The following is a 15,257-nucleotide window of genomic DNA, read 5'->3' on the forward strand; positions in this document are numbered from 1 at the left end:
GACAATTTAAATACAAACTCGATGCTGAGTAAGATACTGACGGACATGAAATGACTAGCATCACACCTACGTTCATGAAGTTTCTTACCCATTTGTACAGAACAGTTAACTGCAAACTAGCTAAAGCAGATACAGTTTGAACTTAGACAGAAATGCGTGTGACAGTCATGATGCTTGGCAAAGAATTCATGTTGTTTACCTGCCTTTTTACATCTCTGATTCCATTGAAGCTTGACATAATGTATTAAATTGATCCTCTTCAGAACATACTTTTCCTTCTCAAACAGAAAACAATTACATGCTCTCACTTGGAAATAGAATGGTAAATTAAGATTTCAGATCTCTCCTTTTTTCATACACACTGCCCCAGCTAACTATAATTTAAGTAGGGACATTTTGGAATCAGAATTAGAATCGCGCACATTGTTTTTTGTCTCTCTTATTACTTTTGTACTTTGCTATAGGCCTTAAAAAGTTTGTTACAGGCCAATGGGAAAATTTCCAGCTAAATAAAAAGGTGAGTTGCCTCTTAGGAATTATTTTTCTTCAAATAAATCATAGTTGATTATAATCATAGTCATTTTTCATGTTAAGTTCTTGACATGAAATTGTAGGCATGTCATCGGGGATTGTGAAATTAATAATATACTGCTAGATAAGTGGTCAGATAATTTATTGTAAGTGTGCAAGCATATCCAAATTCTATTGGTAACAATATTGTCAAGCCTTAAAATTCAAGTAGGGCGATACAGGAAAAGAACACTCTGTTGCGTGGGTCCAAGCTCATGATCTGGGTACAGCTGACTATTTCATCATGGAGAGCTCAGTGAGGCAACTCTCCTCGTTAATAACTGTTAATAATTGTTAAATCTTAAAATGAATATCTAGCCTGCATGTCATAATCTGAGGTAGTGATATTCCTGAGGAGTGAAGAAATGCTGCTGAGTGGTAGTAAATGCCTCACAAGGAGGGAATTCCTCAAGCATGACTTTATAACTCAAACTTAATGCTTGGAAGTTTAGATAAATAACCTAATGGCCTAGCTTGATTTCTAAGGTTTTCGAAATTTTTTATTTATTTCTAAATAGAATATAATTATGTTTTCAGCTATTGCAAAATTGACTATACTATTACATGAAATTGACAAACTTCTTGTAGTTCATGATTTATTTCTTTAGTGGTGTAGTTTTTATGTTCGTTGACCTGTAATTGAGAATTATCACTAAAATCTAAGCAAGGAATTTTCTCCTATCCTTGAATATGTATAATGCATCCTGGTTACTTTATAGGCTAGATTCTGTGCAAGTATAGTCTTAGGGAAAAAACTGAAAGCTTGGGGCCGGAGAGAGCATGGAGGTAATGCTTTTGTTTGCCTTGCATGCAGAAGGACGGTGGTTCAAATCCCAGCATCCTATATGGTCCCCTGAGCGCTGCCGGGTGTGACCCCCCCCCCCAAAAAAAAAAAAAAAAACTGAAAGCTTGGCTTTAGACCATGGGTTGTGCCTAAATAAAGGCTGTGACTGGCCCCTGGTATATATACTTGAGGCAAACAGTTGCTTACATTACTAGCTCATAGGTTTTCAAAGGTTGTTCTGCAGAAAAAGGGGAGCCTGAATCTTTTTAAACTCAATACCGTACTTAGAAAAGGGATGACGTGGGAATCTGGGCCTTATTTGACTTTAATGTTCCTCTTGAGGGTCGGAGTGTAAAGGTTGTCTATTCTTTTAGAGTGACACTGCATATACACAGTACGTATCAAAGGCACCACCCTTTTCTGAGTTTTTATCCTGTATTAACATTTTTAAGCCTTTAGCTTTCTGGAGAAAGCTGCTGTGGTTGTCCCCTACCACACAGATTTTTACTCTCTAAAAGCTGATCTTGGGGTTCTCTTTTTTGAAACTGTGTTAGTACTAATTCTTCTTGGTGATGATTCATAAAACAAATGTTGTTTTTCACATAGTTCCTGAAAGAGAAAGAGGCACTAATGAAAATGTCATTCATAATTTACAGCACTTGGAAAAAATGTGCAGACTGTTACTTTTAAAATTACTCTAGGGCTTTAATGTATTAGCTGTACAAAAAAAAACCTTTTTTTTTTTCAAAGCTGGCTGGATCAGAGCTTCGGTCAAGCTAACCCAGGAGGTCGCAAAGTCTTCTCAGACCATAATCACAGCATTTCTACCAAAGGAATCAGAGCAGTGCTACATAGAAGAGATGAAAATGCTCCATCCTATTTCTCTACTAACTTGCCTTTATGTCTACATATTATGCCTTATGCATCCCCCCATTGTTCCTATGATAACAAAGTATTGTCTATAGGTTTATTATCTAATATCAGTATAAAATGTCTTATTAAATTAATTTTGTAAAGAGAAGACTGCTTTTACAGTCTTCCTTTCAAATATTTTGCCTATAAAATAACATCTATGGTAATATACCCGATTGTGCAAGTGATAGCTAGCTGCTTTTAAGGTGGTGATCACACACATATTTGTAAAATTAAGTAAAATTGCTGAGAGTAAACAGGGAAAGGAATTATTTACCTAGTAGTATGTTTGTGAGTATGTGGAGTGGGTGTCTTCAGCATTACTGAAGAGGTGAGATTTGATCTGAAAGTGAGATGAAAACTGAAAGGCTCTTGGAAGTCATGATTAGTGTTGGCAGCAATAAAGAGGAATCCTGAGTAAAGTTAGAGAAGTAATGGAAGGGGAAGAAGATAGAAGCAACAAATAGCACCCTCAGAATTGAAAAGTGGGGACAGGAAAATAAGTTGGTATCTGAGAGGAATCTTTTAAGTCTGGAAACAACTTAGGATGCTATGGAAGGAGGAAATAGATACGAGTTGTGTGACACAATGGAAGATAATGCTCTTTGCCAAAAGGTAGAGATGTGGACATCGAAGTAGTTGAAAGACAATTTGATGTATGAGCTGGTCTCTGCTTAGCCTTTTTATTTATTTTTTAAATTCACTGCCGGTCAAACTTGAAGAAATAGCAAGAGCTGCTGAAGACTTGAGGAGAGTATTTAAGATACGAATGGTGGAGAACAGGAAACCACCTCATCAGGGAAAAGTAGATTGCAGAGCATCCGAAGACCTACTTGAGTCATAAATCTAAGATTGGACCTAGCACAGTTGCTTTTTCTTCACTCTCTTCTTGACTCCTCAGGTACAGTGTCAAAGCTAAGTGTAGTTTATTCAGCTAAGCTTTGCATGCTGGAAGGGTGTTGGTGAGGAGGATAAGCAATTGGGGTGAGGTGGGGGGCTGTACAGGGAGGTGGAGATGCTGGTCCCTGGAGTCTAAATAGGACAGGAAAGGAGAGAACTTGGAAATGGGATTCCAGACTCCAGGTCTTGAGGAAAACCACGGTTTGCTAAAGTGCAGTTACTTGAGAGTAGGAACGCAGCGGTCTCAAGGAGAGTTCTTTGGGAATGGATCAGATACTTGTAATGAGAAGGGAGAATCTGTTAGTTTTCTCATCACAACAAAATCCAAGGAGACTGAAACTGGTGTCTTCATGATTTTCTGCTCCCTTCTTGGTCCTCCTCAGTCTTCTAACTTTTTTTTTTTTTTTTTTTTTGGTTTTTGGGCCACACCCGGCGGTGCTCAGGGGTTACTCCTGGCTATCTGCTCAGAAATAGCTCCTGGCAGGCACGGGGGACCATATGGGACGCCGGGATTCAAACCAACCACCTTAGGTCCTGGATGGGCTGCTTGCAAGGCAAACGCCGCTCTGCTGTCTCTCCGGGCTCAGCTTCTAATTCTTAACTCTCCTGAGAATGTGCTCGGCATGGTTGCGCTGTTTTTGAACACTGCCTCCCCGCTTCACTCAGCGCTGTTTAACTGTCTCTATGGAACACTTCTTTGGGTTTCAGTGACACCTTAATCACTTGGCGTGCTTCCAGCTGGCTCCTCTGCAGTTCCTTTTGATACTCCTTTGGCTCTGATTCCCAAATACTGGCAGAATCTAGAGCTCAGTCTTGGACCTTATTCCATTCTCTCTGCACTTGTCTAGACAGATGATTCCACCTGGGCTGGGATTTAAATACTCCCAAGAATTGGCGTCCCGTATCTGAGCCCAATACCAGATGTCTCCAGAACTTCAGACTTGGCTACTTTGGGGATGAGGTAGGGTCCACCTAGTGGTGCTAAGGGAACTGTCCCAGGCTCTGAGCTCAGGAATGGCCCCTGGACATTCAGGGAGGTGCCTGGATTAAACTGGGATTCAGTCACATTTAGGGAAAGCACCTTAACCTTGTACTGTCTCAACAGCTCCTGACAAAGCTATTTAATGTCTAAAGGATATCTCAAAATTATTAAGTTAAAAACATTGCCCAGTCTTCCCAGCCCTGAGATCTAGTCATCTCCCGTTTTTCTGTTACTATCACTTTTCAAGGTAAAAATGTGGCATCATCCTGAATACTTCATTGTGTTTTGTTTCTTTTTATTCAGTACTGAGCTTGAATCGTGATAAGCGTTTCAGGAGCTACCAAACCAGGAACAGACTTTATAAGACTTCCTGCTTTGCATGGCCTTAAAGACTTGAGATGTGAGGCAAGCTAGGTCTGGTAGAGAGTACCAAGAACTTTAAAAGAACAGAAAGTGGATGCAGAGTTGGAGACCTTTGTGATGTTTAATTGACTAACAGAAGGTTACAGGTAAAAAGAACTCGAGATAGGAAACATGTTCAAAGGCTCTCGGTCTCCCACATGCCTGGTGTATTTGGGTTATGACAAAACAGCCAGTGTGGCTGAAGAGGTTTTGTTTTTTGTTTTTTCTTGGGAGTTTTGGCCCTACACCGGCAGAGTTCAGGGCTTACTCCTCGTTTTATGCTCAAGGATCACTCCTGATGTTACTCAAAGAATCTTGTGTGTTGCCAAGGTCCAGTTGTAGTCCATATGCGAGATGAGCTCCTAATACTGTCCTCTATCTCCACTCCTTCATGAGAGGCTTTAGAAAAGCTGTAACAGTAAGATGCTCAGGGTTTTCTAAGTCTTTAGAGGCAGTGAGCCAATGGAAGTGGACCTGACCACATGAAAGAATCACTGGCTGCTGCCAACTAAAAACAGTAGTATTCAATAGGATTCAGGGTAAGTGAAGTTTGGGACCAAACAAGTGGCTATTGCAGAAAACAGGAAAGAAATTATGGTGACTCAATCAGGGTCACAGTGTAAGTAGTTATGCCCTAGATACATTCTTTTTTTTTTTTTAAGGGGGTGGTGCATACTCAACAATACTCAGGGCTTACAGTTACTCCTGTACTCCTGTACTCTTCGTGGGATTGAGGGACCATACAGGGTGCAAGGAATAGACCCTGGGTCAGCTACCTGCAAAGGCAGGAGCTCTATCACTTCAGCCTCATAACAAATTTATTCTTAAAACCAACAGCATTTTCTCACATTAAAAATCAGGGGATGGAATCCAAGACTAAAACAAGGAGAAAAATAAAATGTACAATTGCCTGGTGGTGGGTGGTACAAATGGAGTAGGTTTGAGGCATGTTAGAACTAGTGGTGAAATAGCCAAGCCTTGAGCTTCGAATGATACCTCAAGGCTAGAGATGTGTATTCAGAGTCCTGACAATATTGATGGTGTAAGAGTCAGAACTTTGAGGTGTGACTGATAAGAGGTAACCTGGGAGCGAAAGATAGCATGGAGGTTAGGCGTTTACCTTGCATGCAAAAGGACCGTGGTTTGAATCCCGGCACCCCATATGGTCCCCTGAGCCTGCCAGGAGGGATTTCTGAGCGTAGAGCCAGGAGGAACCCCTGAGTGCTGCCGAGTGTGCCCCCCCAAAATAAGGAGGTAACTTGGGTGCTTGCTCAGTGAAATGTGAGTATGGTAACTCAAATAGCCTTTAAGATGAGGAATAGGGGGGGGGGGGCGGCGAGGTGGCGCTAGAGGTAAGCGCTACCCAAGGAAGGACCACGGTTCAATCCCCCGGTGTCCCATATGGTTCCCCCAAGCCAGGAGCGATTTCTGAGCGCTTAGCAGAGTAACCCCTAAGCATCAAATGGGTGTGGCCCGAAAAACAAAAAACCCAAAAAAAAAAGATGAGGAATGGGAGCTGGCCAGTGGTTTTAGCAAGAAATGGGTGTTGAAGCAAGTTCAATTTGGTGGCCATCAAAGTTTTGTTGGAACTGGTCCATGAGAGAGAGGGAAAAAGTAATTGCAGTCTGGTAGCCAAGAAATAGCAAATGCTGGAGGGGAAGAAACAATCAAAAGACCCCATCTTTAAAATGGAGAAACCCAACAGGTTTCTAGGCTGAGGTGAAACATCCAATAGAGATAAAAGACCTGTTGGAACTTGTCCTGGAGAAGGGAAAGTTTAAAGACCCAAAGTTCTAGGCCTCACAATGGAATGTGGAGTTAATAGAACTCAGTAGGACATCACTTTCCATCCAATAGTGATGTGTAGGTGTTATGGAAAGTGGTGAAAGGCCTTTAGCCATCTATTTCCTCAGCTAAATCGGGAGCAAGGCCATTAGCAGGAGTGAGGGGAGCTAAGGAGGTAGGGAGGTTTCCAGAAAGTCAAGATGTTTTCAGGCAGTTGTGAAGAGAAGAGGCTAATGGACCAGGGACACCCAGGATTGACAGCAACTTTGAGGTCACTTGTGGCTAATGGTTCTGTTGTCTCAGCCATGTTCAACTACATCATCAGCATCACAGATGCTACTTAACATACCACCGTGAGATATAGAAGGTAGGGCATTTGCTTTGCATGCGGCTGACCCAGGACAGACCTAGGTTTGATCCCTAGTGTCCCATAGGGTCCCCCAAGCCAGGAGTGATTTCTGAGTGCATAGCCAGGAATAACCCGAGTGCCACCTGGTGTGTTCCCCCCCCCCAAAAAAGAAAAAACAACAAACCATACCACCTTGAAATAAATAATAGGGGCAGGGAGGGAACCTAGAGGATGCTTGCCTTGCATTACTTTTTTTAAAAAAATAGTAACAATGCAGGGCTGGAGTAATAGAACAGTAGTAGGGCATTTGCCTTGCATGGGACATAGGACGGACCTAGGTTCAATCCTTGGCATCCCATATGTTCCCCCAAGCCTACCAGGAGCCCATTTCTGAGCGCAAAGCCTAGAGGAACCCTGAGCTCCACTGGGTGTGGCCCAAAAACAAAAAAAAACAAAACAAAACAATAACAACAAAAAATGAGTTAGAATAAATAAAATGTAACCCATATTAAAAAGCCCACCCCACCCTAAGTACTTTGAATAAAACCCCCAGTAACTCGGTCTGCACCAGTCTCTACTGGTTTTTATTTTGTATTCTGGCTTTTGGGGCACACCAGATAGTGAGCAGGGCTTTCTCTTGACCTTCTACATACTCAGGGGTCACTCCTGGCAGGCTTAAGACACCATATTAAGTGACAGGGATTGAACCGCAGTCAGCCCTGAGCAAGGCCAGCACCATAGATTCATTGCTCTAGCCCTTCTCCTGACTTTGTAACTTCATCTTGAAGATTGCAGCCTCCTGTATTCATTTCAGCGTCTGGACCAAAGCTAGAATGTTTCTATGCTGGGCTAATTTAGCCTTTGTACTGGCTGTTCTCTCTGCCTGAATTCTCTTTACCTTCATCCTTACAGGACTGGCTCTTTATTATTTCCAGATCTTATCTTAAAGATCATCTCTCTGGAACAACTTTTTGAATCACCGAAAGGACAAAAGGTGTCTCTAATTACCATTCGATCAGCACGTTTTTTACTCTTGAGCCAGTCTTGTTTAATGTAGCACCTAGAATAGCATGGCACCCCATGCAGATGCTAAATAAAAGTGTACTAAGTGGATTTGGGTGAATCAATAAAGAGATGATACACATTACTCAGAGTGGAAGATGATTTAAGGTTCAAAACTAAAGTATTTACAGACATGCACTTGGGTTTCTGTTTCCACTTAAACTAAACTACAGAAAAGAGTGAAAGTCACAGCTGAAATGCCAAACATCCCATTTTGAGTTTGTGGCTGTCAGGGGAGAAGTTTAAAATAAAATCCTTTCAAGTAACATGATTACTAAAAGCTCTTCTGACCTCTCGGCTGAGTTACTTTTATACAGAGATACAGACATAAGAAAATTAGCAGGGCCAGAGCAACAGTTTAGTGAGTAGTGTGCTTGCCTTGCATTTGGCCAAGCTAGGTTCAAGCTCTGGCATCTCATCTGCCCCCCTGGATCTACCAGAAGTAATTACTGAGTGCGGAGTCAGGAGTAACCGCTAAATACTGCTAGGTGTGGGCCAACCCCCAAAAATAGATTTAAAAAAAGAGAAGAAAATTAACATTGTTTGAGTAACAGTTGTTATCTCAGCCTTGTAGAAATAGTACGGGAAAGGTCCTGCCTTATCTGTGTTTTTTGCTTCTCGTGATTCCAGTTAATTGCGGCCTAAGTTCAACATTATGCGTAAGATACTTCATGAGAGGGAGAGGAACGTAACAATTTTTAGTACAGAATTACTGTTACAATTATTTGTATTACTATTATTGCGCCAAATTTCAAAATTGCACTAAGTATGCAAGCATAGAAAAGGTAGTTACTCTAGGGTTAAGTAATATCTGTGGTTTCGAGTACCTCCCTGGGGAAGACCAATGTTAAACAATGTATAATATAAAATTTGAAGTTGTCAGATTGTTTCTTTTCTTACTCTTTAGGAGCATCTCTTCAAGTCTACTGCATGATGCTGTGTGTATCGTGTGTGTGTGTGTGTGTGCTTGCGTGTATATGTGTGTGTGTGTGTTTAATTCCTACTTTTCTAAAACTCCCCTGTATTTCACTTCTTTGTGGTGGTTTATTCGTGTTTTCAAAACCCTTAAGTTCACTTCAGCTTCTAATGTTCCAGCATGTTCCCTTACCTTTCTGTGGCCTGACAGTTACTTATCTTAATTTTTGTCATTTTTTCTCTGACCTTATTTTTCCAGAGAAACTGGTACATATATAGACTTCATACATATTTAATCAGCTGACATACTTTTATTTAAAAAAGTCCTTCTCAGGCTTTTTTTTTGGGGGGGGGGCAACCCAGTGTCACTCAGGGTTACTCCTGGCTATGTACTCAGAAATCACTCCTAGAGTGGGGGACCATATGGGATGCAGGGGGATTGAACCACGATCCATCCTAGGTTAGCTCCTGCAATAACGCCCTACTGCTTGCCCCACCGTTCCAGCCCCTCAGGCTGTTTTTTCAAGCTAAGTCCTTGGTTCTTTAATAAATGTTCAGCTAAGGATCAGCCAAATTTTCTGAAAACAACTTTGTCTCTTCTATTCTAGGTACTGGGTATCTCACCAGGTTATACCCCACTTAAAGGTACTGCCTTTGCCCCTACGTTTTTGTTCAATACTCAAGAGCTGTTGTAGGTTGTTGGGGATGTGTATAAAAATAGGGAGTGGGTTCAGCTTTGGTTTTGAATCAGTAATCTGAAATTTATAAATTTATTGAAGGACTATGTATAGTTACATGATTCCCAAAGAACAGAAATGTAGTTCTTTCACACTTTCCTTAATCAGAGTTTTACTTATTTAGATTCTATCTCCTCACCACAAACTTTAAATGAATAGAATGGGTTGAGTTTAAGATACTTCAATCATCACATTCTTATGGAATGTCTCTTTTGAAAGGCCTATTTTCCGGCGTATAAGATGACTTTTGAAATGAAAAAAAGTCAACCGAAAATTGGGGGTCGTCTTATATACCAAGTATATCCCGAAAAACGTTTTGATATGCCACTAAACAAAAATCATCTGGATATTGCCACAAAATGAATTTTCCAATTTGATCCTGCACCAATCACGGCAAGGCTGCTCGGACCGCCTCTCTATCTCAGCCAATCCATGCAGGCTGTTTATGCGTGCAAATTAGACAATGTTCTGGACCTGAATCTACATTGTCAAAAGCCTGCTCAGATTGGCCAGAGTCAGAGAGGAAGTCTATTACAGTAGAACCTTTGGACCTTTGCTTGTTGTGATTGGCTCACTGTGGTACATACAGTTGCAGCACAGAAACATTTTGTCTTATACAGCTAACCCTATGTTTTAACTGTAAAATTAGGGGGTCGTGGGGCCGGGCGGTGGCGCAAAGAGGTAAGGTGCCTGCCTTGCCTGCGCTAGCCTTGGACGGACCGCGGTTCGATCCCCCGGCGTCCCATATGGTCCCCCAAGCCAGGAGCGACTACTGAGCGCATAGCCAGGAGTAACCCCTGAGCGTTACCGGGTGTGGCCCAAAAACCAAAAAAAAAAAAAAAAAAAAGAAAATTAGGGGGTCGTCTTATATGCCTGGTCGTCTTATACGCTGGAAAATATAGTACATGGAAAGATCTACTCAAGGGTTCCTGAGGTTTCTTCAATTCAATGTTTAATTTAGTTTGTAATCTGATACATTCAGATAACTTCATATGAAAAATTTAGACTTTAAAGTATCTAAATCTTAGCATTCCCCTTTCAAATTGGACTTTGGAAAACAACAGTAATGAGGTTTTTTTTTTAACTATTGTTAATTTTCTCCCTGTCTTAATTTATTATCAGTGTTGCTTAAAATTTTAATTTAGATTCCTTTTCTTCCTTTTCCTTTTCTCTCCTCCTTATCTTTTATTCCTCCTTTCCTTCTACCTACATCTCTCCTTCCCTCTTTTTCTTTCTTTCTCTTTTTCTTCTTTCCTTCCTACTTTATTTCCTTGGTTTGGAGGGCCACACCCAGTTGTACTCATGGGTTATTATTGGCTCTCTGCGTTCAAGGGTCACTCCTAGCAAGCTCAGGAGATGCTATGGAATGCTTAAAGATATACACTAGGGTCAGCCACATACAAGGCAAGAACCTTAGGCTGTACTATCTCTCCTGTCCTTGTGCATTTTTTTAGCTTAGTGTACTTCAACAATATCTTTCCTCATCTTCCTCCTAGAATTTATGGATTCTTGTCCTCTTTATCTTTGCTTGAACATCAGACCCAGGTTTGATCCCCCATATGGTTCCCTGAGCACTTGAGGAATAATTTTCCAAACAAAGCAACCAAGAGTAAGTGCCTGAGTACAATCAAAAAAAAAAAAAAAAAAAAAAAAAAGGAAGGAAGGAAGGAAGTATACTATCATTAGATTATGTCAATTTCATATTTTTTGAGTCCAGATGGCCTTGAGATTTGTAGTAGAGATAGAAAAAGTAGAAGTGATATAAGTATGACTTCCAGAATAGAATACTGATAGAGCTTTGCATGCCATTATTCATTGCAACATTTTGTTTGGTTTGGTTTGGTTTGGTTTGGTTTGGTTTTTCGGGCCACACCCGTTTGATGCTCAGGGTTTACTCCTGGCTAAGCACTCAGAAATTGCCCCTGACTTGGGGGGACCATATGGGACGCCAGGGGATTGAACTGTGGTCCTTTCTTGGCTAGCGCTTGCAAGGCAAACACCTTACCTCTAGCGCCACCTCGCCGGCCCCTCATTGCAACATTTAATACAATAGCTAAGATATGGAATCAATCTAGTGTCCAGTGACAGATTAATTGGATCATGAAACACTATGAAACTATAAGGATGGCAAAATCATGCAATTTGCTGCAACTTGGAAACAACTGTAATATATCATGTTAGTAAAATAACCCAGTATAAAAAATAAAAACACAGTATGATCTTGCATGTCTGTTGTATATAGAGTAAGTAGATGAGGGAAAGCAGATGAGTAGATGAGGTAAAGATGGGATGCATAAATCACACCTGACTTCAGGGTATAAGAAGAAGGACAGAGAAGGAAATAAATTGAAGATGTGAAGTAACAGGGCCAAGGATCAAGGGCCTCAAGTGCATCTGTGGTGTAGAAGAGAGTGAAGCGGAATACCCAAATCTCAGAGTCAACAGTAAAGAAAGCAGAAGATCCAAACCACAGCAACCTCGCTTGAAAATGTGTCTATCACACAGCTTAATAAATTGGAAAGTGACTAACAAAAAAGCCAAAGCAGGCAGGCAAGAAGAAAATAATAAAACAGAAATGAATAAACTGGACACCTAAAAAACAACTCCAAAGGGGGTGAGCCCATTGCAAAGGCATGGAGGCCTACCTATTGCATTCCTGGGAGCTAGAGGAAGCCAGGTCTTGGGCCAGCAAGTAGCGGACAATAAGTTGTGGTGAGGCTGCAGTTGCTGCAGACAGAATTTAGAGCATGAATTCTGGTTTCGTGATGTGGTGGAGACTTGAGGGGACTACAACTGGACCTGGAAACTAGCTTTGGGGAGCCTGACTGATGACAAAATATTAGTCACTCTCAAAAAAGCAGCAGGAACCTCAGCTCGGTCTTAGACTGGCAGAAGCAGTGAGAAACAGAAGGTAGAATAGAAATGGGTAGAATAGAAACAGGTGTAGAATAGGGTGAGTGTCAGCCCAAAGGACATATTTAACTTGAGAGGAGAAACCCCTCCTCCACTGAGCAAACATAGGCTTCTCCTGTCCAGAGATACAAAAGCAGAGGATCCACAAACTCATAAAGAAATGGAGAGTGAGACTTGATCAAACAAATTAGAAATAAACAGGGGAGATTACTTTAGACACTAGAGAAAGTCAAAGGGTAATCAGAGATTACTTTGAGAAACTCTATGCCACAAAACATGAGAACCTGGAAAAAATGGATAAATTCTTGGACTCCTATAATGTCTGAAGATTAAAGCAAGATGATCTGGCATATCTGAACAGACGCATCACTATTGAAGAAATCACAATTATATTCATAGTCTTTCCCAAAACAAAATCCCAGGCCCTGATAGATTCACTAGAAAATTCCTTCAAAACATTCAAGAGGACTGCCAATCCTTTTTAAGCCCCTCCAGGAAATTGAAGAAACAGAAATATTCCCAAATAATTTTTATGAAGCTAAAAGCTAAAAACATTTATGATACTAAAAGAAGATAGAGATACACAGAATACAGACCAATATCCTTGGGGTTGGAGTAGTAGCACAGTGGTAGGGCATTTGCCTTGCACCTGGCTGACCCAGGACAGATGTGGGCTCTATTCCTGGCATACCATAAGGTCCCTTGAGAATTTTTGAGCAATTTCTGAGCACAGAGCCAGGAGTAATCCCTGAGCGCCTCTAGGTGTGGCCCAAAACAAAACAAAAACAAATAACAACAACAACAAAAAGATGAATATCCTTGATGAACACAAATGCAAAGATACTGAACAAAATCCTAGCAAACAGGATCTAGTGTGTCATCAGGAAGGTCATACACTATGACCAAATATGACTGATCTCAGAGATGCAAGGAAGTTTAACATATGCAAGTCAATGGGCAAGAAATGCAAAATGGAACAAGGAAAGCCTCTCCAACAAGTGGCATTGGGGCAACTGGACAACCACATTTAAAAAAGCAAATCCAGGGACTGGTGAGGTGGCGCTAGAGGTAAGGTGCCTGCCTTGCAAGTGCTAGCCAAGGAAGGTCCGCAGTTTGATCCCCCGGCATTCCATATGGTCCCCCCAAGCCAGGGGCAATTTCTGAGTGCTTAGCTAGGAGTAACCCCTGAGCATCAAACAGGTGTGGCCCCAAAAACAAAAACAAAACAAACAAAAAAAGCAAACTCAGACCTTAATCTCACACCATACACAAAGGTCAAATCAAAATGGATTAAAGACCTTGATATCAGACCTGAAACTTTTAGGTATATAAAATAAAACGTAGGCAAAACATTCTATAATATTCAGACTAAAGGTATTCAAGAATAAAACACATTGGTCAAGCACGTGGAATCAAAGAAAAACAAATGAGACTACATTAAACTAAGAAACTTCTGCATCTCAAAGAAAATGATGAAAAAGCCTCACCATTGAATGGGAAAAACTGTTTACTGAATACCCAGCTGATAAGGTGTTAATATGTAACATATATCAAGTACCAGTAGATCTTAGCAAGAAAAAAATTAACCCCATCCAAAAATGGGGAGAAGAAATTAACAGAAATATCCTCAAAGAAGAAATATAGGTGTAGAGCAATGGCAGAGCAGGTTGGGCATTTGTCTTGCATTTGAATGGCCTAGGTTTGAATCCCGGTATCCCAGATGTCCCCTTGAGCCTGTCAGGAGTGATTTCTTAGCACAGAGCCAGGAGTAACCTCTGAACGCTGAGTGTGACCCAAAAATCAAAAACAAAGAAAAGGAAAGAAAATAGAAAGAAAAACAAATGACCAAAAGGTACATGAAAAAATGGTCCACATCTTTAATCATCAGGGCGATGCAAATCAACAGCAAAGTGTCTTCTCACAGCACAGAAACTGGCACATATCACAAAGAACAAGAACAACCACAGCTGGCATGGATGCAGGGAGAAAGGGATCCTCACTCATATGTCAATTGTTCCAGCCTTTTTGGAAAACAATATGGATATTTCTCAAAAAACTAGAAATTGAGCTTCCTTGTGATCCTGCAATTCCACTCCTAGGAATATACCCCAGGAGGCCAATGTAGAAAAAATACTAGGCAGGATAGCCCTAAATATCCCTATGTTCATTGCAGCGCTATTCACAATAGCCAGAATCTGTAAACAGTCAAGTGCCTGAGAATAAATGAGTGGATAAAGAAACCATGGTAATATACACAGCAGTATACTATGCAGCTGTTAGGTAAAACATGAAGTCATGAAATTTGCTTATACATGGATGATGATGGAGACTATTATGATGAGTAAAATGAGTTAGAGAGAGAAATAGACGTAGACTGATCACACACATTTATGGGACAGTTAAAAATAGTAATATATATTATAATCCAGAGATAATAGAGACAAGAGCCAGGAAGACCATTTCATGGTAGAAAGCTTCCCATAAATAGCAGGGGAGTGCAGTTAGGGCAAAGAAGGATCCACTAGGGTAGAGAAGGAATTATGACAATGATAGCTGGAAAGTATCATTCTGGATAAGAATTGGGTGCTGAAACGAGATAGAGTGATATGCATGATACCCTTCAGTAACAATATTGCAAATCACTGTATCTAAAAGGAACAAGACAGAGAGAGAGAGGGGGGAGAGAGAGAGAGAGAGAGAGAGAGGGGGGGGAGGGAGGGGGAGAGAGAGTGAGAGAGAGTGAGAGAGAGACAGAGAGAGACAGAGAGACAGAGAGACAGAGAGAGACAGAGAGAGAGAGAGAGAGAGGGGGGGGGGGGAGGGAGGGGGAGAGAGAGTGAGAGAGAGTGAGAGAGAGACAGAGAGAGACAGAGAGACAGAGAGAGACAGAGAGAGAGAGAGAGAGAGAGAGAGAGAGAGAGAGAGAGAGAGAGAGAGAATGTCCCA

The 15,257-nt window shown here is 41.1% G+C and overlaps 1 protein-coding gene across 1 annotated transcript in view; it reads right to left on the reverse strand.

Moving 5' to 3' along the window:
* Positions 1 to 1,502: 1,502 nt before the first annotated feature.
* SLC2A12 (solute carrier family 2 member 12) overlaps positions 1,503 to 15,257 on the reverse strand; it is an 87,437-nt gene continuing 73,682 nt past the window's right edge. Inside the window, exon 5 of the mRNA XM_049788021.1 lies at positions 1,503 to 1,963. Within this exon, the coding sequence (XP_049643978.1) occupies positions 1,810 to 1,963 (154 nt within the window). The 3' untranslated portion in view covers positions 1,503 to 1,809. The remainder of the gene's footprint in view (positions 1,964 to 15,257) is intronic.

This window comes from Suncus etruscus, chromosome 15 (genome assembly GCF_024139225.1).
Source record: "Suncus etruscus isolate mSunEtr1 chromosome 15, mSunEtr1.pri.cur, whole genome shotgun sequence".
Lineage (NCBI taxonomy): Eukaryota > Metazoa > Chordata > Mammalia > Eulipotyphla > Soricidae > Suncus > Suncus etruscus.